This window comes from Wyeomyia smithii, chromosome 2 (assembly GCF_029784165.1).
Source record: "Wyeomyia smithii strain HCP4-BCI-WySm-NY-G18 chromosome 2, ASM2978416v1, whole genome shotgun sequence".
Classification (NCBI taxonomy): domain Eukaryota; kingdom Metazoa; phylum Arthropoda; class Insecta; order Diptera; family Culicidae; genus Wyeomyia; species Wyeomyia smithii.
Window position 1 is genome coordinate 204,319,041 of NC_073695.1, and position 27,931 is coordinate 204,346,971.

The window sequence follows — 27,931 nt, forward strand, 5'->3', positions numbered from 1 at the left end:
CTACTGAGCAAAACGACGCACTTGCTTTAAAGCCTGTATCAGACTAACCGTTGCAGCAGTCAACCGCTACCGCAACCGCTACCGTAGCGGTCGACCGTCGCTTGTTGTTGTTGCAAAAAATAGAATCTTTTCTATTTTCGCCGCCGACCGTTCCCAACGGTTGCCGGCTGCTGTCATTGACATGGCGAAGGCAAACGAATCTCTTCACACCTACACAAGATCACATATAGAGACTTGACAAATGAAAATGTGTGCTTCTCTTTTTGGCACACACGACAGCCAGTCAAAACATTGATAGCATCGGCAACGCTGGTTGGCGATGTCAATTTTCGACCAACGCACACTGGCAAAAATGAATCCAAATTCCCACCAATTAAAAGCCACTGGGCTGGATACCTTAAATATAGCATTTCTTATGTAAAATTGGTCAACAAATTGATTGGCGATGGTTTCATTTTGGACAGGGCACAGGAAATGGTCTGTTTCGCCTCTTTTCACCATATTTTTGCGTATTTTTGGAACTATAGACCCTCTCCCGTGCCCTGCACAGAACGAAAATATCACCTATCCATTCATTGGCCATTTTTACATAAGAAATGCTATATTTAAGGTATCCAGCCCAGCAGCTGTTAATTAGTGGGAATTTGGATTCATTTCTGCCAGTGTACGTTGGTCGAAAATTTACATCGCCAACCAGCGTTGCCGGTGCTATCAATGTTTTGACTGGCTGTCGTGTGTGCCAAAAAGAGAAGCACACATTTTCATTTGTCAAGTCTCTATATGTGATCTTGTGTAGGTGTGTAGAGAATCGCTTGCCTTCGCCATGTCAATGACAGCAGCCGGCAACCGTTGGGAACGGTCGGCGGCAAAAATAGTAAAGATTCTATTTTTTGCAACAACAACAAGCGACGGTCAACCGCTGTGTTCTGATTGGTCGAAAAAGAACGGAACGGTAGCGGTTGACCGCTGCAACGGTTAGTCTGATACAGGCTTAAGAGAGCATCAAATCGTGCTGAAATATTTCTCCAGAGAGATAACAAACTGGTGTGATTTTTTTCACCAAAAAGGACAATACGCTCAAATACAACAGAGATCATTGCAGAACGTGCTATGTGAGAGAAACATATACCCAGGTAGGAAGGTAGACAACGGTGTTTACTATGCATCTCGAAACTGAAAAAAAATAATCCAGCCGTACGTCACGCATGTTTGCTCTTAGAATTATATCGAAATGATCTCAGCAGTGTACTCCGCGCGTCGCTCTGCTATGCATTCTCGCTAGAGTGATTCACCACTCTTCTCCCGCTCAGCTGTGGTGTAAGCAGGGTTGCCACATTTATACCTTTACTTTTTTTTTGACAAAATCTGTTTCTCTGTATCTCGGGCCGATAAATCTGTATCGAGCAAACTAAGAATGTTGAATGGTAAAATTCTTACTTTCAGAATATATGTAAACATATTAATGTTTTTTTGCCATTGCTTTATCTTTTTTCTGGTCTTAAACCTTCAATAAGCAAGGCAATAAATACATGTATTAACTGATGATTATTAATTTTTCTCCGTGATGTTTATACATGTTTTGCTTAATTTATCTGCATCGGTACCAACATAAACAGTAAGCCGACAAATCTACAGAATTAACCGCTACAGTCGACAAACAAATAAACAGTAACATCATAGTTAAATACAAAATTTAACATATCCAATATCTTCTCTTATTATTATTGCTTCAATGTTGTTTTTGAATGATCTGGTTCTTGAAAATGAATCGATCAGGTGATATTTCAATACACTTAAAAGTACCTCAATTATCAGCAACCAATGCTGTATACACTGCATCAACTGCTCTAGGCTCCTGAAAAACGTTACCAATACCACCACAAATCATTATGACGATACCAACACGGATGAGATCGTTCTAAGCGAAGCGGTTCGAAGCTGTCAAATACATTCAAAATACGCTAGAGCATCAAATGCCTTATGCCCAACGCACACGCGTTGTAATGGTTCCAAGATAGATCATTAAATACTCTAAGAAAGCTCATAAATGATCTGGTTACGCACACTATAACATTTGCATGTACAAACACCTACTTCCCTTCCCAGTGGCCATCACCATTAATGTGCAAAATAAAATAAATTTTTGCATTTATCTCTGGTAATTATCTCTGTTATTAACTATGTCATATGTAGAATCAAATTTATTTATGAAAACATCGTCTTCGAACACCTGATTTACTCTTAGAAGTTTCAAAAAAAAATTCAACGCTTTTGGAGTGATGATGTAAAAGCACGAAAAGCGTCACGGAGCGCTTCGCCTTGCTCTACTTACGGTTGTTCATTTAAATGAAGCTGCATTGAGTGCAACAAGACACTTGTAGAGAGTGTACGACGTTGTCAAACTTTAATGCTCCCAGTGTTTGCTCTCATTTTCATCAAGTCCACTGACGGGAGTGAACGGAATCAACAGTAACAAATCGGTGTGGTTTTTGGGCTGTTTTATGCCTCTCGCTCACATCAGTCATTGATATCGAGAGAACGAGGCAGTTGACTTAGGGTAGAGTGAGTAAAGCATGCTCACACGAATTTATCATTTTGTGCACTAGACTTGTTGAAACGCTGATTTCAACCTCTCATTAGTCGCTCAATGCTTGCTTTACCCACCACGGTCGACACAATGTTATACCCAGTTTACCGAGATTGCACTTATCGAGCTGTACAGGAGCCTGCTTCTGCTCAAACCAATCAGTTTACTGGTGGATGGCCACAAACACGGTCCTAACTAATTAGTAGTGGGAAGTAGCAGTAGCGGCAGTGGATAGCAGTACCGGAAATTAGCAGCGGCAACAGAAAGCAGCAGTGAATACCAGCTTGGTGACTGCAGCGGAGGTACCAGTAGCAGTACAGGTAGCATCGTCGGCAATAGAAGCGGCGGCACTACTTCTCCCTTTAGTAAAAAGCTGCCTTTGTGCGGTAGCGGCAGTATCCGCGTTAGGCGAATTGACCAGCACTTCCTCCTCTCTGCCGTCTTTTGACAACACACAAACGGGAATGTTGGCAATCAAAATCTGTTAGCCGTCAAATTTTCAAAGCGGAAAAAGTTTCCCACTCTGATATCAAAGGGTACCTGATATCCACTGTCGTTGATATCATAGAGATGCGATTGGCATAATATCCGATATTAAATTGAACAACAAATTGTCCTTTTGAGAACAAATTCAGTACTTCTTTGAAAAGTCAATATTTTCTCGTAGATTTAATTTAGATCATTTGAAATGTTGGAACGGTTATACATTCCACTGCATCTCAATGTTTAGCACGAGCTAAATTTGCAATAACAAGAGTACGGCTTTTTTGTTGTTATTTGCTCCCATACGATAATCTCCCAGATGGTCTCGAGGTACGATGCTGACCTAACAAGCCAGTCGTCGGTGGTTCGAGTCTCGGCTCGGAAGAGACTGTTAGTGTCAGTAAGATCGTAGCGCTAGCTCCGCAATTGTCTTGTACACTAAACAGTTGGCTAAACGAAGTCTGTATATAAATAAACAGAAGGTCGAGTTCCGAATCGGAATGTAGCACCAAGGCTTTGCTTTACCATACGACAGTAGAACGCATGATCATGCCTCGAAAATTGTCAAACCTTTATTATGCAAACACTGTACCGGTCTAGCATTGTTGCAACGCAGATTTCCTTTGATTCAGTGATCGCTTTCCCTAACACAGTCGACAGAATATTATACCTAGTTAGGCGGGAATGCATTTATTGGGTTATATCAGTGCCTGCTTCTGCTCAAACTAATTAGTTTGCTAGTGGATGGCCACTAGAACGGTCCTATCTAAGTAGCAGCGGGTAGCAGAAGAAGCAGCAGCGGATAGCAGTAACGGATAGCAGCAGCGGTATATCCGACCAGTGTTGCAAGAGGTTGATTTACTGCGAACTGGATCGGCCAACAGCAAGCAGAGCCGCAGCAGGCGGCGATTTTGAATATCTCATTGCCTTTCATAGCGGTAGGATCAACAGAGTAAACAGTGCCGTCCACAGCGCTAGATTTCGGAAGCAACGTCTACATACAGGAATGTCTCCAGTTACATGTTTTCAATTGGAGTATTAAAATGAGTTTTTCACATCAGAGTACTACAGTAGTTGTGAGTTTACTATGAACAAACGGAGTTACTGTTTACTTCTAAGAACTGAGAAGGATCATAATAAGAGAATATAGCACCCATGATTGGTTCGCAGTATCTCTACAAAACGAGTCATGAAGAATCCGTCACAAAATTGGCATATCGTCGTTTTCGTTCAAAACATGCACAATTCATAATTCATAGTTCTGAGAAAAACTAGTTTGAAAATTTAAAACTTCCCGTTCTCATTTAACCAATTTGGGTCTATTATTATTAGGACTTTTTAAGACGCATAACAGGTAAACCATGAATCATGCAATAGGTGGATTAAAATCAAATTTCAATACATGCGAAAAAATAATATTGGCCAAATTCATTCAATACAAAAAGAGATAAATGAGTTATAATTTAAAATCTCTTTAAAATAACAATGAAAAAATCCCTACAAAGTCACCACGAAAGAGCACAAACTTGAACACTACCATCACAGATTTTGCTCAAAGTAATGAGAATTATTCATCTGGTGTCACTTTGGAAAAATCTCAATTTTGGTGTCGATCGGAATACCTCCCTCTCCCTCTTCAAGATAACGCGTTTTTTGGCCAAATTTTTTTTTCTATTTCCTACAATTTAGAGACGTAAGACGTACGAAAAATACTGATAGGTGATTTTTGAAGAAAACAAAGCAAGGAATCCAGAAAAAAAATATTATTTTTGACCGCAAGTGTCGCCAGATAAATTATTTTTGTATTTTAAAATTAAATTTGCATTTTTCGGCGAATGCAACTAATTTATTTTTAATTTGATAGTTTCATTGTATTTCTCGGAAAATTATATGTGAGAAATACTTTTCGTAATATGAGCCAATCTCGAGAGATAACATTTTTACGAAAATAGTTTTAATTTTTTTGCCAACTCGTACACAAATAATGACATAGCAGCACTTGCGAAAAGACAGCTCTTATACAACACGCTATCCAACTACAATACAGTTTTGATCTGTCAAAAACAGCGAAACTAGACTACACCCAACGAGCGACAGCTTTGCCAATATTGGAGATGTGCCACATAACAAACACGACAAACACCGTCAATCTCCGTACGGACGTAGATCAGCTAAGTACCACTTACATCTGGTTACTGCATACCATCAAAAACACCATTTCGCAACGGAATAGAATGAGAAGAGAACAAGTACTCAAAAGTTAAAGAAACAAATTGCAGATAAATTCAGACAGTACAATGCGGTACGGCAGTGATTACTGCAAAATAGTTCTCAAATTTGAAAACTAAGAATTAAATTGTTGTAAGTTACCAAATTAGTTCAGTTTGTAAAGAAAAATTTAAATTATATTAACTCAGATTCAGATAGCCGCTTAAACCGAACTATGGCACCCAGGCATGGGGAAAACACAGCACATCAAAGCACGTGGGGCCCATGTTCTAATAAACACACCACGCAGGGCTATTCGTATTACCCTCCGTCGCTAGCTGAAGACAAAACACTGGAGAGCCATTCGTGAACACGCGAGCCGAGGGTTTGTTAACTTCGGCACATGAGGCAACCGAGGGCTCGCAGTTTCGGGGAACACACAAGCATTGGTCGCCACGACGAGATCATCAATGGTGTAATAATGGAAAGCTTGACGGTAGTCATCGCATACAACCACCTGCAATATTTTTTTCATATGTACTTTCGTAAACATGATGCGTTTGAGAAAACACGTGTTAGCAAGCGGGCTTCCGAGGGCTCACGAATTCGGGAACACTCGGGCATGTGTTTGCCGAAGCTTCTGAAAGGCTGTTTTATTCAGAACACTGTGGGTTTCCGTTTTGTATAAGCACTGAAGGGCAATAAAAATACCCTCCGTGGCATCGCCTAAAACACACACGCAAGTGGTGTGGTGGGTTTGGACATACCTGATGGCACCCAACAGAAATCAGACATTTTGACGAAAAAACGATAGACTAGGGAATCCCCATAACAATGTATTGCACAAACTAATTTTACAATGAATGTTTCCAATAGTTTCCCTTGAAAAAGGTTAAAACCCCTGGCCGAAACCCAACCAACAAGTACACCGTGAACTTCATAGCCAGTTAACTGTATGCGAGATTATCGCTGCTTGTTTACATGAAAAAATTGTAACGCAAACCGAAAACGCAAAGGAGAAAACTGCAAGCTGTAGAACTACCAAAAGACGCCAACATACGCATGCCAAACAGACATTTTGTTGTCAGTCAAGGTTTGGTGGAGTGAGAGCACCTTTGATGATGTCTCAGCATGCTCACTATTATCCCTAATGAATTTAAAATTATCCTAAATCTAATCAACTATCGTTCCAGGAATGTTTTGCCAGTTCGACTATTCCACAAAACCACATGCTACGCTGTTACACGCTACTGGAACGCATTTCTCAGCGGTGAAATCACGAACTCCGTGCTTCGGGTTCGTATATCACAAACCCAGCACCCAAGTGTTTCCAGCCACAAGCAATTATCCTCTTCAAAAGTGCGCGCTCTAAGAAATGCTAAAGAACCCCGATTAGCTAAACGTTTGCGGCTCTAGGCGTACTCGATAGTCACTAATGGAACCCACCTGGTATTAATTTATGACTAGCAAGCACGAGACCCCCGCTTCGCTCTCACCCGAACTTGCTCGTAGTTAATAATTACACTCTAATAGAACAAAAAGTATCAAAAGCAACAAACTCACCTTCAACTTTCCCGAGCGCCAACACAAAGATTGTCTGTACTGCCGGTATCGCCCACGCCACCAGATGAAACAGATGGGACCGACTTTCGATCGCTTCGTGGCCCCACTTGAGCCCAGCTGCCAGGAACCAGGCCAACGCTAGACAGGCCCACCAAGCGAATGCGGCCATGCAGCAGAAGTACAGGGCCATAAACAGTACCGTGCAGGACGTCGACTGGCGGTGACCCTGAGGGCGTGTATGGGAAAATAGACAATTATTAATAAATACAAAGCGTTCTCCAATCCAGGAACCACAATGTCATCCTGGACCTGGCTGGGCCTGGGTGTGATGGCTGACCTGAGTAATCGTTGACAGCATATGCATCCGTCCGAGCTTGATGTGCGGCTGGAATGGTTCCCGACAGGCCACCGTATCTCCGGCACCGAGCCCGGCCACGTAAGCACAGCCGACAATTAGGTAGCAAATTGCCAGGAACACAATCGGCCGCTCCGGGTAGCGGAAACGCGACGAGTCGATCATGAAGGTCAGCACCTATACGGGACCGGCAGCAGGCAGTGAAAAAGATGATCGCAAAAAGGGGACAAGAAAAATTAAGTTCATCATTGGTGTTTATGTTTGTGCTGCGGTGGTGATGGAAATATTATTTTCGTTGAAAAACAGGAAGAGCTACACGGTTTCGTTCTGGACAACTGTTGCACTGCACAGAACCCCTGAAGTGAACAGCAGTCGTCGGAAAAATTTCCGTTTTTTTCTTCCAGCACGGGGACAGATTCTTGCTGTTTGCTCTTTCGCCGTTCAGCATCAGCATCAGGAAAAAAAGCCAGAAAGGCAATCAAACGTGAGCAAATTACATTCGCTTCATCAATCACCATCACTTTTTGAAATAAACATTCAGCGAACCATTTGCATGCTGCTTGCATTGTACTTCGTTATCGACGTTCGCCAATCTGCTGTTTCGCTGTCGATGTCGTCAGCGGAACCGGGAACGTTGGTCTCAGAACGTGGAGTGAAATTCACCACGGTTCGCTGCTGGTGAATGTAAAAAACTGCTTAATGGATGGTTCATTGAGTTCAATATTGTGTATCACTTGCAGCGGCACAGATTTCGTGATACTGATTTATGAATTGTAACTATCGTTAGGACGTTTCTCCCGTAGGAGCTTTTAATATTAAAGTCCTGATGCAAATTAATTGTACCCTGTATCTACTAATTAGAAACGCACGCCAGTGAGGAACAGTTGTAAGGTGATTGTCATGTAATCATGATCACTTCTCGTGTTCTACACTGCGGCACGCAACCGAGCAAGCAGCAAATAGCCATCCGTGCGCCGTTTCTGCGAAAGGAAGTCATTCATCTTCGAATGGGCGAGTGTTTGTGAATCGCAGAACGAAACCGTGTGTGTTTTGATACAACAACAACAACAAGCATGTTATACATTCCCAGCAAATGGTAACCAATTTGTGATCTATAAATATACGCCCGCTAACGGAGGGTTACTTACCGTAAAGAGGCAGCTGGCAACGCAAACCGCAGCCCACGACCCGACCCAGTACTTCAGCACGGTACGTTCGTTTTCCGAGAAGAACATTGAGTTGCACGGTGCGCCACAGTCCTTGGTGACCTGCCGGAGGGGAAGAAGAAAAATGTTAGAGCAATTCATCAGAGGTGTTTACATTAGGTCTAATTAAGTAGTCGCGCAAATGGCATTTGCAAGCACCGATATTGAGATCATGCGAAATTAGATCAGCTTCTGTAACCTCGCAGGAAATATGATCCTCTCGGTTGCACGCCTTCAGCTCTAGTAGACGGTCTGGCACGCGGTACAGTGGAGGACACCGTGTCGCGTAATTAACTTATGACTCCGATCGAGTGACAACCTGTAGAAATATGATAATTTTTCACGCTGCTGGATATTCATTATATGAACAGGGAAAAAAAACCCAGCTTTTCAATAACAAGTGAAACTAGAGGCGAGTGTAGGGTAGCATTTGAGTGAAGTTAATATTTTCATGTTGGGTCAATTACAAATTTTATGTCCCCAGGGGGTTTCTGTCTTAATCAATTTTTGCCACACGCTGAATCTGAATCGTTTCCAAAAGTCATTTATTTAGAACATTCGATTTTTGAAAGCTTTCGAATCGGTACGTGCGTAAATGACAATGAGATAATATTAAGTTAGAAAATAATACGATTTATAGATTAATAGACTGTCACACGGAAAATTCATTTGTACATAAAATTGATCACCAAACTTTCGGTTGATGAGTTGAATTTTCATTCCTACAGCTTTCATTATTACAACTCAATTTAATCCTGCCTAACTGCTTCGAAAGCAGCAAAAGCACACGACTCAACTTCAAGAATTCGAAATCAAAATTAGGAAAGCAGTAATAACGGTACACTAAACATCTTTTCACGTACTTCCAATTAATTTGCGGTGGTTTTCCCCGGGCGCTATAGATCTGGCAAGTGTAGAAACATCGTCTCGCACAAGTACGGTGCCGTCCCGGGAGGACAACTTTTCCCGAGACCCATTAATCTAAGGTGCTACGCGCCGAAAGCAACACTTAGATAAATTAGCAGTCGTTCCACACGTTGATGAAACAGACTCTACCGCCGCACCGCGTCGGTAATCACATAAAGCAGCCGGAGAACGCAAAAGCGATTGCGTCGATCAGCATATACACAGATATGACTGGTTTTTATTTTTCTTTCTCGATATGGTGGCAGTTCCGTTGGTTGGACGGAAGAAGTTGGTGGGATAAAGTTTCAAGTTTTCCCCGACTGTTGACTTTAGTTTGAGCAAGAAGAAAACGCCAATTTGACATCTCTTTAACAGCAATTAATTAGCTGCAGCGAAATATCGACCAAGATTGCTTGCGGAAAGTTGTTTCCCTCTGTCCGGGTCGGGTTTTGCACCAGCACAGCCTGCGTCAGTCAACAGGGAAAATAAATTAGTTACGATTGCAGTTGTTCGAGCTTATCGGAAACTGGACAACAGCGCGACTGCAGTCTAGTGTGTGTTTTAATTACTGCAATTAGATCCAATTGATACCCAGTTCCAGTTAGCGAGGGCTGCGCAGTAACGCTGTGAATATGTCACAGATAATCTAATGCCGCATCGCATCTGCTGACAGCAATTTCTATCTATCTATCGGTAGATAAGACAACCCTTTTCACCAGAGGCATGATAGCAATGCGTTATTGAACGAAATAACGAAGTCGTTTGTAATGCTGAAAATCATAGTTTATGTGCTTAAGCAGCATACAATAAATCTTTACTTCATGGACGCCGACACTTTTGCAATACATTTTTTGCCTTTCTCCTAGAAAGGTATAGCAATCACTTGCAAAACCGAAAGTATAAAAGTGCTCCAAAGGGCCGAATGGCATATATCACTCGACTCAGCTCGACGAGCTGAGCATTTTCTGTATGTATGTATGTATGTGTGTGTGTGTGTGTGTGTGTGTGTGTGTGTGTGTGTGTGTGTGTGTGTGTGTATGTGCAGATTTTTATTCTCACTCACTTTTCTCAGAGACTGGACCGATTTTCATGAAATCAGTTGAAAATAAAAGGTCGTGTTGCCCCATAAGACCCTATTGAATTTTATTGTAATCGGATTTTTAGTTCAGAGGTTATGTTTAAAAATGTGAAAATCATGAAACATCAATATCTCAGAAACTACACAACCGATTTGAACAAAATTGGTCTCAAAAGAACGGGCTACCTAGAAAACTCTTAAGTTTTGAATTTCATAAAGATTGAACTTGTTGTTCAAAAGTTATGAAAAGAAACGTGTTCTGAAGACTGTTTAATCTCACTCATGTTTCTCAGAGATGGCTGGACCGATTTTCATAAAATCAGTGTCAAATGGAAGGTCTAATTGCCCCATAAGACCCGATTGATTTGTTTTGCAATCGGACTATTACTTTGCCTGTTATGTTTAAAAATGTGAAATCCAGCTATGCAAAGGAACATATTCTGAAGACTACTTGGACTCACTCACTTTTCTCAGAGATGGCCGACCCGATTTCCACAAAATTAGTGTCAAATGAATGGTCTAGCTGCCTCAGAAGACCCTATTGAATTTAACTGTAATCGAACTGTAACTTCATTTGTAATGTGCCGACTTGTGAAAATCACGAAACTTCATTATCTCAGAAACTACACAACCGATTTGATTATTATTATCAGATGAGCGGGCTAGTTAAGGGTTAACTGATGAATTATGATTGAACACGTGGTTTCAAAGTTTGGCTGCCCTACACGTTCCCATTTCATTTGATTATAATCGAACTTAAGCAACCGTTATGTATTAAATTGTTAATAAAACAACGAAAGTCTATTATCTCAAAGATTACATGACTTATTTGAACATAACTAGTGTCATACGAACGAGTCATCTCTCAAACTTACAAATAACAAACTCCATAACAATTTGATATGTGGCTCAAAAGTTATGGAAAGAAGAGAAATTCAAAGACTATTTAAAACTATACCTGTTTTGATCGATATATGTGACCTCAACATAATTTGAATGTGGTGCCGTACTATTTGAACGTTCCAAGTTCATTGATTCCTTGCGGTTTGTTTTAAGTCTGCAAATGCAGGACGAATCGGCCATAGGATATGATCAAAGTCAAATAACAAATCGTTTGAAATGATTGGTATTATCGAAATGACAACATCCTCGCCTTTTGGCTTCTGTACATCGCATTAATTCTGAATATATTCATATTGGGTGGTATTCTGTCATTATCAGCAGACTTTCTGGCATCAATCTGAAATTCAAATTCAAAATAGTGTCCAGGGTCAATGTTTAGTTTCTATGCATCATCACGTTTACGGAAATATCCATATTGAGTATTATTCGGTCATTTCCGACTGTTGCCTATAAGTTGCCATTTAGCAATTCAAAATGGTGCCTGAGGTCGATTGTTAGCTCCTTGCATCATTCTGGTTCCAGAGATACTCATTTTGGATAGTATTTGTTTATTTTAGGCTGTTTTTCACAAACCGGTAGTCGCCATCTTTAATTTCAAAATGGTATTTAGGTTACTGGTTAAAGAAAAACTCATATTGGGTGATATTTGGTCACTTTGGACTGTTTTTCAGAAGCCGAAAGTCGTCATTTTGGACTTTAAAATTGCCTGTGAAATCAATTTCTGTCATCTGGGCGTAATTCTGGTTCCAAAAACATTCATATTGAATGGTATTTGGTCATTTCCGGCTGTTTGCCAGACACCGGAAGTCGCCATCTTAAAATTCAAGATTGTGTCTGGGATCAATTTTTAGCTTCTGTGCATCTTTCTGGTTCCAGAAATACTAATATTTAATGGGAATCGTCCATTTCAGGCTGTTTTCCAGAAACCGGAAGTTGCCATCTTACAATTCAAAATGTTGTCTGAAGTCGATTTGTGACTCCAGTGCATCATTACGGTTCCGAAAATACCCATATTGGGTGGTATTTGGTCATTTGCCGCTGTTTTTCCGACACCGGAAGTCGCCATTTTGGATTTCATAATGGCAATTGGAGACAAAACTGGTTAAAGAAAAACTTATATTGGGTGGTATTTGGTTATTTTCAGCTGTTTTCAAAATCCGGAAGTCGCCACTTTAGAATTTAAAATGCTATCTGTGGTCGATTTTAGCTCCTGTGTATTATTCTAGATCCGGATATTATTATATTGGGTGGAAATCGGCCATTTTTGGCTGTTCTCCAGAAACCGGAAGTTGCCATCTTACATATAGTTACCCCTTAAAACATCCACATGCCAAATTCGGTTTCATTTGCTTGGTTAGTTCTTGAGTTGTGCAGAAATTTATGTTTCATTTGTATGGGACTCCTCCCTTCCAGCAGAGGGAGGGGTCTCAAACTATCATAGGAACCTTGATCGGCACCAAAAACCCCTACATACGAATTTTCACGTCGATCGGTTCGGTAGTTTTCGAGCCTATATGGATCAAACAGACAGACTACATTTTTATATGCATAGATTACAACATCAATATTTTAGAACCTAAAGAGTGAATATACATTTATTGGATTGAAGCGTTCATGTAAATCTATTTTCACAAATAAAAAATTAATTGAGAAAGGCTGGGTCTGACCACTAGGTGGATTAATTTAGGTTTTTTTTAATTTATTCAGTGTTTTACAATTAGCTTACGATTTCCAACCACCAAATACAAATTGCTGAGACCGGCAATGGGCAGTGATGAGCTAATGAGCGAGTACATCAGGGAAAACGAGAATGATCACTGGAGCTACAAACCACTTCCCAACCTGTCTGTCAAAAAAAGTCTACGAATAAAAGGCTTCAAAAGTTTATAATCACACCAAACACAAAAACAATGCAAAGGTTCTTCCAACTTTTTACAGTGAAACATTTTTAGTGGCCACAGAAATCTATGCTATAGAGCTGCTACATTAAAAAACAATACGAACAGAAGCGATCCAGGATTACTCCCTTGGGGAACGCTGGGTATGTTGCATATCATTATAAACCTATTCGAACATACTGAATTGAATAGTAACTGTACACATTTATTCCAAGTTTTATCACAGTGATAAATGTTTTTGTACTATGAATTTTAGACACTTTTTAGATACATCGATGGTGTTTCCACAGCATTCACATGATGGTGGTGTATTTTTTTCGAGTAAGAAGGTATGGGTGAGTGCTGTGTGTCCAATTCTAAGTCAAGTTAAGACCCGTTGGTCTCCGGGATTGCCTAGAGTTGTATTAGTGGACCCCTGCGATTCAAAGAAACCTAACTGTAAAAACTGTAGCTACTAAAGAACTATTGAATTGAAAAAAAAAACGGGAAGTGTCAAAATACATTTGTTTCATCAATGGGTTTTATAAACTAGCTTTACCATTGAAAAATCAATGGTAGTGATTAACTAGTTTTATCATCAGAAGGTACGGATATACTTAGAATATCTAAAAATCAAAAAAATACCAATTATCTTTTTTTTGATGGGATTTGAGAGGATCACTATGTTCTAGACATTTTTCATATTGGAAAAATACATCACTTTGCCGTACACACCTTAAGAATATTTCCAACTTTTATAAAGAGTTTATGTTGTTTTAAGTTGAAAATTGCAGTTTTTCATACCAAAATATCTGGCAAAGTTGCAAACAGTTTCATAAGCAATCGTCAAAACTCGAAAGATGAAGGTTGATACTAGCTCTCCTAGATGATTACACTAGTTTGCAGTTTCTTGGACACTTGAGTATTAGTTAACAATTTGCATTTTTTCTAGTTTTCCAGCGTTTTTTTTTTTTTGTTTTTGCTTTTAATATGTACAGAATGGCAAACGATGATTTTTGATATAAAAAGTACGCAAATCATTTATGCTTATGGCACCGAACATTACATTTTTTTTTCTGTAGGAGACTTTAACACTGCGACCATTAATAGTAGATGTATTGTGGTATAAAAAGCGAAGCCTTGGTGCTACATTCCGATTCGGAACTTAACCTTCTGTTTATTTATACATACACAGCCTTCGCAGCCGACTGTTAAGTGTACAGAACAATTGCGGGGCTAGGCGCTACGATCCTACTGAAACTAACAGTCTCTCCCGAGCCGAGACTCGAACCTACGACGACTGGCTTGTTAGGCCAGCATCGTACCTTGAGACCATCCGGGAGATCTATTGTGGTATGCTCCGCCTTAATCTGCATTACTTGGATAACATTGACATTTTTATTTTTACCGAAGGGTATTTTTCTCTGAACTAACATTTGCTTTCCTATAATGCAAGTATTGAAATAATAGGAGGGGTTGTATGCATAGCCACTACCGCAAGGTTGACGTAAAACTATATAAGGTTGTTTGTTACTTGCATTTTTGTGTCGAAGACTGATCAATCACACTAACTTTTATCCAGCACTAAAAATAACTCTCCGGAAATAGTGTTTCTGGAATTAATGTATTTCAAACACCAAAGATGACCAAATACCAACTTATATGAGTATTGCCCGAACACTTGAAGAACATTGAAGAAGACAGTCAAGACAAGTGTTGAAACAAACAGATCTGTGTAGTTCTACGTCAGTACACGTTTCTGGTACCCGGTGCTGCTCCGGCTGCACCCGTTGCTGCTATCCGCTGCGAATTAGTTAAGACCGTCCTAGTGGCCGTCCACTAGTAAACTGATTAGTTTGAATAGAAGCAAGGTTTTAATAAGGCTTGACTATTTTCAATAGAGCGATGTTTGTATATTTAAGGCTTAACAATTTTCAAAGCTTTATTATGCGTTGTAGTGTCTTACGGTTACACAACATTTAATTACTCAGCTGTTAGGTGTGGCATATTGCTACAGGAAAAGAAAATTCAGTTCGTTCGAATTTACAAGCGTCTTTTGTCAAGGCGTTCCGACATGATGTATCTAGTGTATGGGGTATTTAAGGACCAATTGTTATTTAATTTTTTATCGGCCATAATGTTGATCACATCTCATCAAAACACGGCAGAACTTTTTACTAGAGGAAGTGCTGGCCAATTCACTTACCACTGATACTACCACTACCGCACAAATGAAGCTTTTTCATAGAGGAAGACGTAGTGTCGCCGCACCTACCGCTGACCCCGCTACCACTTCTGCTGCTGGTATTCAATGCAACTACTGCTGCTGGTATCCAGCTGATACTTAGTAAGGACCGCCCTAGGAACCATCCACTACTAAACTAATTGGTTAGAGCAGAAACAGGCTCTTGTATAGCCCAAAGAGTGCATTCCCGATTTCCTAGGTATTTAATTCTGTCGACCGTGCTAGGAAAAGTGAACATTAAGCGAGCAGTCCACAATAGTCGGAAAATTAAATTTACGGACAAAATTATTTTGTTGTTGTCAAACTGTTAGTTTTCTACTGTAGATGATTTTGTCATATGAGAAAGTATTGTAGCGACAGGGGGCTGTCCATAAACCACGTGATTTGAAGCACATCTCAGTTTTTTTGGAAACAACAAAAAAAACTTTTCAGTGTATACAAACGAATAATTATACTAATTTTTCTCAATGAGTTCTGGACCAAATTGGTGTAATATAATCACCCGAAAATTCAAAATATACAGGATAATAAAAAACTTTTAATCATCTTTTTTTTATGAAATCGCAAGTTTTCCGCAATCTTTCAACATTGATTCTTGAGAAGCTCAAATACGGTTCTCAGGTGCACTGTCAGGAGCTTACGTGTTCACATTTCATGTTTTTGAAGGTCAAAATTAAGAAAATTCACAATATATTCTAAGTGGCCTGTGACAGACTCTGCAGAGTTGAAATCAAATACTCTTCCGTTTTTAGGAAGCTAATATAATCAGCTATTAATTGTATGCAAACATACCATAACAGTTTGAGTAGAATTTTATATATTTCAAAATGTTCATAAAAACTGTTTTCCTTCATTTATGAAAGAGGTTCTTTGGAAACGTTTTTCAACATGATTCGTTTTATGTATCAAGATTTCAAGAACTACAAAATCATGTGTTCAAAACTTCCTAAATATGAAATTCGCATTTTGGTAATTTTGGCCACTCCCCTATATGGAAACCATATTATGTGCAGTCGGAGGTTGAACTCTATGTTTCTACAAGGCTTGACAATTCTCAATAGTACAATAGTTTGCATAATTAAATTACAATCAATTGCTGCGTAACGTAATTCAGTTGAAAACTAATCGACTTGTTGGCATTTGAAATTGGACATATTTTTCTCTATTTCCGTTTCAAGATTTTCAATTTACACTCCTATGTACCCGAACTTCCTGAGATACGTAGTTCTACGTCAAAAACATCAGAACGTGCTAGAAAAGCTAGAAAAGCTAGAACTGATCTCTGTCTTTCGAATGTTGACAGTTTATTTATATTTTAGTTTGACAAAATGCAATCTTGAAACGCGTCATGAACCATATAGAAAAGTTGAAAATATATCTAAGACATGATCGTCAGAATAATGTTTTTTTCAAATAATAAAAAAATATCTAGAACATAGTAGGCCTCTCAAACCTTATCAGAAGAATTTTATTGGTATTTTTTGTTATTTTTAGAATGTCTGTATAACTACCTGTATGTGGTCAATTTTCTAGAGATAAAACCAAAGTGTCTTAAACAAGGTTCCAGTGCATAAACCTACTTATAACTTTGCTGAAGACATCACTTTGATTTGATAAATAATAAAAAAAACTCACTTTAGGTGGGTTTCAAAACCAATTTTTAGCAAAAGATGCCTCTTAAAATATACAAAAAATTATAGGATATCCTATAGCATTTAAATGGCACTTTTACACTCAAAACACTAACGAACACGTTTTGCATGATTTAAACCACTGCACAGTAGTACGAGAGCTCAAAATCGTGAACTGTTTTTATTTACTTTCCGGTTTAATTGACATACTATCTTTAGAAGAAGTTTAGTAGTTATATAAAAAACCTCAGAGAATGACACCAAGTTTTAGTTAGGAACTCTACCGCTAGTGGCACTGCAAAATCTAACTCTATCTCTTTTATCTGGCACTTCAGAGAAATGGTGTCTTCAACAAAATTGTAGATAAAATTATCACAAAAAACTTTGCTTAAGACTTTTTTCTCATAACTTCTCTTATTTTGGAGGTATCTAAAAAAATTGTAGCATTCAGAAGGTAACAATGCTCAGCGTATATTTGCACATCATCAAAACACCCAACTTGTAGCAGGCACAAAAAAGATACCTCCTATGGAAAAAAACAAATTTTCTCTAATAGTTTTGCGCTGGAAATTCGGTTGTTGAAATTTGTGGAGTTCTACGTCAACCTTGCGGTCGTGGCTTGGCACACAACTCTTCTGTTTATTCCAAGAAAGGCGATTCACAACGAACAAAATGTTTACCTTACGAGAATCAATGCAAGCGCAAAAAAAATTGCAGGTTCAACATTTGTTTATAGACCTTAAGGCGGCGTACGATTTAGTTGGGCGCAACAAGTTGTAACATATTACGTTTGAACACGGATTCCACATAAAGTTGATTAAGCTGAGTCTTGTCACTCCTGACGGCCTCTCGAACAGCTGTTCAAAATGGCTTTGGATGGTATAGTACGGAGAGCAGGCGAACAACGAAGCAGTACCATTATCCAGAGTATGATATGCTCCTTGGTTTTGCGGTAGATATTTACATTGTTGGTATTACCCGCAAAGCAATGAAAGGAGCGTTGTCTTCTAGGATGAAAACAGCATGAATTAAACATCGTTGAGTGTTGGTAATGAGATTGCGAAAAACCTTGATGCATTTAGAATCCCGAATCACAAAACCAGGTGCATTCCGGGATTAAAAATAAAATTATTATCCTCCTTGAGTAAGTAGTCTTACTTTCCTACTCTCAATCAAAATAACTTTATTAAGAAAGGGCACTAAAAACTTTCAAATTTGATTGCAACAATTTCACTTGCGCTCTCGCGAATATTTGGTTTTCTTTGTAAATGCGCAATAGAGTAAGAAAAACGGAATATCAACAAGATCTATCAGTTTTTTAAACAAATATTGTTTTTTCCTATAGCTTATTCTATAAAAAAATAAAATAAATATTAGAAATCAACATCGTTATTTACATCTAACAAATTACCCTGTTAGCAAATGAAATTCAAAATTGCCTAAACTTAACAAACATAAATCTAATTTATATATAGAAAGTAATTCTCGTTTATATTAAATATAGAGTAAGAAGCGGAACCATGAGGGGTTTACCTGATCTTCACCAGTCGTAGAAAACAGGCCTGAAATTCCTGATTTCTGATCAATATCGACAATTTCAATGACGAGAACGAAAACTTAGTCTTACAAATATACAAAAGTTTATCAAATTAGTACTAAAATCTGAAGTTAAGTGCTAACAGAGAAAAAATAGCGAACAAATTTATACACCTTCTTATATTTGTATTTCACCTTACATATTTCGTCTCAATGCACAGGAGGTTGCATGAGCTGCTTAAAATTGGTTCCTCATCCTACATTCTACACTAAGATACAGACGATAATATGCATTCAACCAGAAGCATTCGAAGAAAACTTGCTTAAAAGAGTTGGACAATCAATATCTTCAGAAACCACATCAGCAGCTATTGGTTGTAGCCTGGTAAATTTTAAATAAACACAGAGGAAAGACGCAAAACCAACAGCTTAGAATATTTATTACCCGATCAAAGTGAAATTGCCATAAAAGTGCTTGAAAAAAGTTAGTGCTAGAAAAAGCTTCAGAAGCTTATACAGTGTAGCACACAAAAATAGGTACACATGCACCAAAGTGGGACGCCATTTGTAATACACACCAGACAACCAATGTTGGACACCAACACACTTAACAATATAACGATTATCCTTTCTACTCCTTGAAAAAGGTGAAATAAAGTCACCGAAACTGTCGGAATAAGAAAAAACAAATCGTTTTTGCTGTATACTGATTAAGCCGATAAACCCATTAAACTAACCGTTTCAGTCGTCATATAAACAAATTTAAATAAAACAAAAATAAGCGATCCAAGATTACTCCCTTGGGGAACGCCTGATGTGTTTGTATGTCGTCAAAATGTTCGGGCTCCAAATTTGATATCTAAGCTCCTGTCACATAAGTACGATTGCAGCCTCTGAACCAAAGCTTGTGCAATCGAATTCAACGGTTGATTCAATCGAATGCAGCTTTCACCCGTTAGTCATTTTCAATGTGAGTGATACAATCTGAGAGGCAATAATGCAAGTTTGATGTCACATACCAGGATAAAAACCGTGCTGATCTACACCAGATGATGCTTTTTTGTAAAAGAGTAGGTGATTATTGAGATTTGCTTCCAAAAAATTCAAACAGGCGCTCGATAATTACCTCGATAATTATTAGGTTCTCTAATAGTTTTATGATATTTATTGACAATTCCATGAAACTATCAAGGGTTGGAATTGAAATTTTTTGTTGCAGTTATACGAAAGATGGTGTGCGGTTATGCAAAAAAATTTGAGCCCCTGTGTGAATGTGTGTGAGCAGCCTGGAGTTGGCTTCTGGACGGTTGGAAAACACTTCAATGCCATCAGAATGGAACGAAAGCGAGGTAATTAAAAAGTGGAAGCGTAATCTATCATGAACTGCTCCAACCAAGAAAAGCCACCACTAGGGACCTCCATAGATGCACATAAGTCAGGCATTGAAGGAAAAGCGTCCACAATTTGAAAATCTACAGAACAAAGTGATTTTGCACCACGACAATTCCGATTCTTATGTTGCAAAGGTCGTGAATTTAGAATTGCTGAAATGGAAAGTTTTTTGACAACTGCATTATTCAACAGGCATTGTTCCGGTTTTTATTTGGTGATGAATTTGCGTACAAAATTCTCTCCCGCATTTTGTTTCATAGACTTTGCAGACTCATTTTCTGTTTATAAACCTCAAGGCGGGTACGATTCAGTTAAGCACAATGAGTTATGCCAAAGTGTACATGAACAAGGAATGTCAGGTAATTCACTTTTCAATCAGGGAAATCAGGGAATATCAGGGAAAAGAAGATATATATTCTGGGAAAAGTTTTTAACCGACACGCGACTCTTTAGCGCGTAAACTGATTATTTTAGCATAAAAGGCTAATTCGGTACCTTTACTGTTCAATTTCATATCTAATCCAACACCTTTCGTGCCGTTCCGTATGGTGCCATGTCAAATATGCTAAGATTGATTAAAAAACTATTTGTTAGCAAAAAATGCTATTTTCGTATATTATTCTGCTAGTTTTTTTCTTGAGTTAGCAGAACAGAGCATTTTTCGAAAAGATGACGGAGCATGGAATTCGGCATTACGACATTTTATGAGCATTAAATGGGCACGACATTTTCAAGCTATAAACTGTTTGTTTGACTGACTTCCAGCTTCAGTGACGTAACTTGATGATTCCTAAAATGTACTAAACGTTCAAGACAAAACATCAGTCTATCTTCAAGTTAGACCCAAAGTCGCCAATCCACCGGATAATTGATACAACTAAATATAAACAATAAAATTACTAATTGCCAACTGAGCAAATAAGTCTTCGCCAAATTCCGCACCGGATCTTGTGCACATCCTGGTTCACTCCGAATAAATCAAGCGCACCAAACCGGAACGGCTAAAGCGTGCTTGGTAACTCAATCACATCACATCAAACGGTATCACGGCCACAACTAAGAAGACTCATCAACATTTCAACAACCAATCGCAGATTCGGTGGCGATCAATGGCCATCAACGAAGACGCCTAGTGATGAGTGCGAACGAACGCGCGACTGGATGCGTAAACGAGCGTAGGTCGTTAATGGTGTGTTTAATCTTGCTGAAATATTCAATTAGTCGCTGAGGGTGCAATTAATTATACAAGCGGCAAATCGTGAACGGTTTAGCCGTCGCAAGGCGCACTGAGCGCACCACTTTGGATTGATCGCGAGCACGCAGTAGCTCTACTGGCCTGGCCACTACTACCCCGCTAGGATATTGATTGCCGTATGCTAATTTCCCCGAGTTACTTTCGACGGTTTAGGACCCCAGCGCGAAAGCGTTGTTTCGCGTGTAAGTAAGCATTAGAGTGACAATGTTAAGCGCTTTAGTTTTTTTTGTGCCGTTTGAGCAAATGAGCAACAGGATTAATTTCCATGTTAATTATGGGTTATTAAAAAGAGTTACGATCAGTCGTAGTTAATTCGAGGTTGTTTGGTTAGGTCGTAAATTAGCAGACAGTTTTCAGTCAAATGAGGCCACAGACCACACAGAGAACTGTTGAACTTTACGCTCTCACTTCACTTACTACCATCCATTTTGTTGCAGACTTCTGAATGGGTTCCAATGCGTAATAAGGATGGACATAAACTCAAACTGAACTCTGGGCAAACTATTATTTGAAAAGTGTAAACCGTTTTATTCGCAATCACCGCGGTGATTGCGCAATGAAATATGATCATAGCTTAGACAACATTTTCCCCTGCTTCTGATCTCTATAATCTAGCCCTCGGTAGTTCGATCGATTGAACAAGCTTTGTAAGCGAAATTTCATACTTAAGTCGATTGACGCAATGTCAGTTGTCAGGAACGAGTATCGCTTTAGGCGACTGATTTAGCACGCCGTTTCATCTTCGACCAACCGGTCTTCACCCATAAGTCATACCATCTCTTGCGTTCGGGGATGCAAAACGGCATGCAAATCCCGCACGCCAGAGCAATCGCAGTGCATCGAATCTCCGATTGTATCGGCAACGGGAGAAACCAGTTCCAATAACGAGGAAACTTTGTTGCACAATTTACTGCACAAACTAGGTCGCACGACGGTGAAATCTGTCTCATAGGGTACTCCTTGTTTTCGTCACGAATTGCTGTTTGCGTGATGACGCTAGAATTAGTTCGAACGCATCAAGCACTACTAGACTTCTCATCGAAACGGTGCTTTTCCGACGATAAGTTATCTCTACAACTTACATTGCTATTAAATTCTTTTGTCTACAACTCTTCTGTCTGCGACGGAACACGTACCCTGATATTAAATTGATGCAAAAGTATATCAAATGTATCAGTGTCACGATGATGAGGCGCAACAACCCTTCATTATCATTACCAGCAGATAAAGCTGTCCGAGGTGTCAAATAAACCGGGATTAACAACTGCGAGTGTGATTACGGGTCAGTGATGTACAGAAAAGGGTAATATTCTGATGAATAATGTCGCCACAGGTCACAGGTGGTGGGATTTTCAACTCGTTTCTATTTTTAATTTACATATTGCGTCACCGGTTGTTTTTTTTTTAATTATTTACATCATTTTAAACGGCTACTCGTTATATTGTTGAGTTGATGTGAAATATCTGAAAGTTCAAAACTCGTTTATTGAAAAAACGAGAGCAAATACCATCGAAGCTTTTCATGATTGCTTCATAGCGAGGTACGTACGTTGTTTTCCTCGTTAGTAGCACAACACAACATCAAACGAGTCTCTGAATCTAGGATATAACTCGGAATTGCACATCAACTCTGTTCTCGTTTAAAATAATCTTTCATAGGTCTCATTGCTGCTGTTCTTATGCATACCAAAAACGAGCTCCTCGATGTTGCTTTTTGTGCATATTTTAGCTCGACTAAAAAAACAAACAGTGTAGTACTCAACGTTCTTCATAAATGCACTTGAAAATAGATAGTTAAGGTGCCGCCACACGTACGCTAATTCCCTTAGTTTCTAAGTCATAGTTGATTGTAGAAAGCACTAAGAAACTAAGGGAATTAGCGTCCGTGTGGCGGCACCTTTAGAATAGATTGTTTCAATTTCTGTTCTATCAAGTCGTTGCTGGTGCTGTAAAAAATATGTCCTTCTGGGAACTAGAGCAATATGAAAGTTTAGCCAGAATTTTCTGGAGTAATTGCGGAAAATTGACTCGAGCCTGTTCCTACTTTCTCTATATTCATGCGAATCGATATCTAGACATTTTTGCTACACACAAATTTGATCAAAATAAGTTTTATAAACAGGAATTCAACTGTGTTAGATTAAATATGTTGAGCTGAACATAGAAAATCAAATAAGTTTCGCAATACATAGAAGCTAGATCTAGCTTTCGCTAGAAAGGTCTTGGAATTTATTTCTATATTTTCACTGATAACATGTGAGCAAAACATTATGCCCAGAAAATGGCCAGTAGATTTTTAAGGGTTGAGAAATCACAACTTTGAGCGCCCTAATTCTTGTTCGATTAAGCTAAAATTCTGCACAGATGATTTTTTTGGGCCAATGAACAAAATGTACATGGTCGGTTTTTGAAATTCGATGATGAAATTTGTTCCATACAGTCATTGCCACCTACCTTCATTCGAGTTCATGACTTATGACGCCATATTGCATAACTTAATATTCCTGTTTAAATAAACTATGTAAAAAGATCACGTAACACAGAATATTTGAGTGCCCGTGTATTGCCCGCGATGATCACAATCAGTTGAATTAACACACAAACCGTCTAAATGATGCTTGAGAGTATTGAGTAATTCTCAGTTTGCTACTCTTGATAATACTATGCAAACAGATCACATAATGAATTGAACGAATAATCAATGATCAACTTGAGAGCTCGGAAAGCTGTGGCCATAATTATGGTGGCACTGGATGGATACATGTTCTCTGAGCACGGGGTACCCTAAACGAGCGGCTAGGCGCATCTCACATTACTGCAGACATCATTAGTACTAATGTAACTTGGAGAAGGCGTCGTCGGTACTTTTCGAATACCTCAAACGACGGTGTATTAAAGCATGTTATCTTTCAATTTATTTCAACAAAAGTAGAATAAACGAGCCCTTTTTCAAAAGCTCTCTTTCCCATTTAAGAAGGAAAGTAAATGTTGACTAGAATAAAAATCTACTTGCCAATAATACAACTGAGAACTAAAGCTTTTATAAATAAATCCCAGCGCCTAAATGATGCCAAAGGTTATGTGAGGTAACAATTGGCTATTTGAATTTGTCTCACGGTGACCGGATGCTCAAAGATCTCGTACACCGAAACAAATGAGGAATTCCATGGAAAATAAATAAAAATAAATATTTTTTTTAGGATGTCCTTTCCGATTTCGTTGAAACTTTGCACAGTTGTTCTCAGTTGATAAAGAGGTACACTATCAGTTCTTCATTAAGACTATATTTTGTATCAGAAAAACGACTTGTTTGATTGAAAAGGTGTCTTCAGCAAAGTTGTAGGTAATAAAATTGCGTTTCTAAAAAAATATATACACCGTAAAAATATTTTTTATCTGGGCCAAACATTCCAAATTGTCACAAAATCTAAAATATCTTAAAAAGTACCTTTTCTAAAAATCTATTTTTTCACTCATTGAAGACGATAATATGTACTACTGTTTGTCAAATTTTGGTGATGGTAAAATGAAAAACAAAAAAGTTATGAACGTTTGAATATTTTATCATTTTCACTCAGAACTTATTTTTGACGATTTATTTTGTTAAAAATTATCGCTAAGAGCATGAAACAAATCCAACGCGCTGTTTTTGTGGTAAAATTAACTATTTAATCAATTATACCTGCCATGCTATCATACCTACCTATATTATTTCCCAGCCAAATAGCTGCTATAACTACACGCAAAAGGTTAACTTATTACTCGAACTAAATTTCTATTTTTAGCTACGGCTTTTACCCGTTAACATTCAGATTCATTAAGGAGACAATGTGTGCAGTACTTTATTACTTTTTGGTTATTGGCATCTTAGCAGTAGCAACAACTATACATAAAACAGCTTTGAAGTGAATGAATGAGTGGTTAAGTGAAATAACTGTTGGTGTTAAGGTCCGGCAAACAACATGAATAATACTACGTACAAAATTAAATGTATTCGGCCTTCCGATGGTAAAAAGTGTTCGAAGCAGCTGCGGAAACTATTGGAAAATAATATCCAAAACTTGAAAGCTATGAAGTATTCCAAGTCATCGAAACTAACTAACGAGTTTCGTATTCGTACGGCTTGTCGTCTGCATGTAGAGAAACTAGCTCTCTCTACGCGTCTTATTTTTGAAAACGTCTGATAGCGGCAATCGTCGCTGAGTTACGCATATTAGATTTCAATAGGGCCAGTACCAAAATGATTGATTATGTTACAAAAACAGCGCGTTGGATTTGTATCATGCTCTTAGCGATAATTTATACCAACATTTCTGTTTCTGTCAAAAAAAATTCTGAGTGAAAATGACAAAATATTCAAACGTTCATAACTTTTTTGTTTTTCATTTTACCGTCACCAAATTTTTACAGATAATGAAAAATATTGTCGTCTTCAATGTTTAAAAAAATTATTTTAAATTTCTTTTTAATTTTTTATTTTAAATTTCTTTTTATTTTTTTTAATTAATACTTGTTTTACATTAATTTTCGATTTATTTTGTCTTGTTTTCCTTTTTAATTCTTTTTATTTATTTTAAATTTCTTTTTTTATTTAATTTTTCTTTTGATTTTTTGAATTTTTCTTTTATTTATTGTTATTCTCTTTTGACTTTATCGTAATACATATCTTCTTTTTTTTTCAATGCTTCAATTTCACTTACAACGTTTCATCTTTAGATAAGTCATATTTAAAACAGAAAATATTTTGCTATATATATTGTAAGTCTAAATATAAATGTAATCGAATCATATATAATCGACTCCTCATCCGGTTTTTTACGCACCAGGTGCTATAATTCGTATTCGTAATTTACGAACGAATTTCTTCTCTATTAATCTCTCTCCATTTATCTTTTTCACTCTCTATTTAGCTCTCTCACTCTTTCTTTCTCACTGTTTCTCACTCTTTCTCTCTTTTTTTTCCTTTCTTGCTCTCTCTTTCTCTCTCTCTTTCTCTTTTTTCTTTTTCTCTCTCTCTCTTTCTCTCTCTCTTCGTCTCACTTCCTCTCTCTGTTCCTCTCTCAGTCTCTCTTTCTCTCTCTGTGTCTCTTTCTTTCTCTCTGTCTCTCTTTCTCTTTCTCTGTCTCTCTCTGTTTCGCTCTCTGCTTCGCCGTCTCTCTTTCTCTCTCTCTCTCTCTTTCGCGCTATCTCTCTCTCTCTTTCTTCCCTTTCTCTCTCTCTCTCTTTCTTTCTCTCTCTCTCTCCCTCTCTCTCTCTCTTTCTCTCTCTTTCGTCCTCTTTCTTCCTCTCTCTTTTTCTTTCTCTCTCTTTCTCTCTCTGTCTCTCCTTCTCTCTCTGTCTCTCTTTCTTTCTCTCTGTCTCTCTCTCTCTTTCTCTCACTATTTCTTTCTCACTATTTCTCTTTCTCACTCTCTCTCTCTTTCTCACTCACTCTCTTTCTCACTCTCTTTCCCACTCTCTTTCCCACTCTCTTTCCCACTCTCTTTCCCACTCTCTTTTCCACTCTCTTTCTCACTCTCTCTCTCTCTTTCTCACTCTCTCTCTCTCTTTCTCAATCTCCCTCTCTTTCTAACTCACTCTCTTTCACTCTCTTTATCACTCATTCTCTCTCTTTCGCTCTCTCGCTCTCTCTTTCTCTCTCTCTCTCTCTTTCTTTCTCACTCTCGCTCTCTTTCTCTCTCTCTCTCTCTCTCTTTCTCACCTCTCTCTCTTTCTCTTACTTTCTTTTTTTCTGTTAATGAATTCGAATCAGGAATTTACTTCAAATACCATTGCACAATGGTCCAGAAACCGGATTTGAGGGGAAGTTTGGGTCTAGCAATGTTTTAGCAAAAACCTTTTTTCTTCGAAGTTTTTACTTATGATAAAGCGCTCAGTTAAATTAGGAAAAAATAAGGGAGACCCGAATGTTCCATTTAATTAGGTATTTAACTTTTCTATCTTTGTAGATAGAAGAAAAAGTTATTCTACAATGTTATAGCTCCGTTAATTTAAGCAACTTTGTGAAAAAAAACAGTTTTTCTCTACCTTCGAAAATAACCAACTTAGATTGAAAAAGCACATTTTTTATTTCAATTGTGGCATTAAAACTGCCTGTGAGCGATTTTTAGGGTTTTTAAGTGTAACAATTTGCAATGCTGACATCGTGAGAACTCGGAGTTGTAAGTATTTTAAAATGCTATTTTCTCTTTTTTTTTTAATCTAATCAATGATACTCTCAGGGCCCAAAGGATATATTTCAATTAACCAGTCTATAATATCTTGGCCCAGCGGAGCATACTTATCTATGTAATCGAAAAACAACAAACCAGTGCTTTTAATGAAAAACATTCTAGCTTTAAGTTAGATTAAATTTCAGCTCGTAGTCGGCAACGAGGATAAAAAATTTGCTTTTAGTTTTTAAGTTACTTAAGAAAGTAAGACACTAGTTATAACTGGGGCCGTTAAACATTAATTGTATTTGTGCCGTGTCAAATAAATCGTATATGAAGAAAAAAAAGTGTGTTTTTGATATATTTGTTCCAAAATTTCTGTTATTATCAAATAATAGGCAATTTTCGTTGATTCGTTTTAACATGAAAATTGTAATAAAATAGTTAGAGCAAAAAATGTGTTTTTGATCTTATCAGTTTTTCAAAGATGTTTTTTCTACAAAGTTGCCCAAAATTAACAGAGCACAATGGCAGGTGAAAAAATGGTTGCAGTAT

General features: G+C 38.1%; 1 protein-coding gene across 1 annotated transcript in view; it reads right to left on the reverse strand.

Moving 5' to 3' along the window:
• Positions 1–27,931, reverse strand: part of LOC129723104 (frizzled-like) — a 245,701-nt gene that overhangs the window by 174,449 nt on the left and 43,321 nt on the right. The window contains exons 2-4 of the mRNA XM_055677074.1: positions 8,345–8,464; positions 7,179–7,373; positions 6,842–7,067 (exon numbers count right to left, since the gene is read on the reverse strand). Of these exons, the coding sequence (XP_055533049.1) occupies positions 6,842–7,067; positions 7,179–7,373; positions 8,345–8,464 (541 nt within the window). The remainder of the gene's footprint in view (positions 1–6,841; positions 7,068–7,178; positions 7,374–8,344; positions 8,465–27,931) is intronic.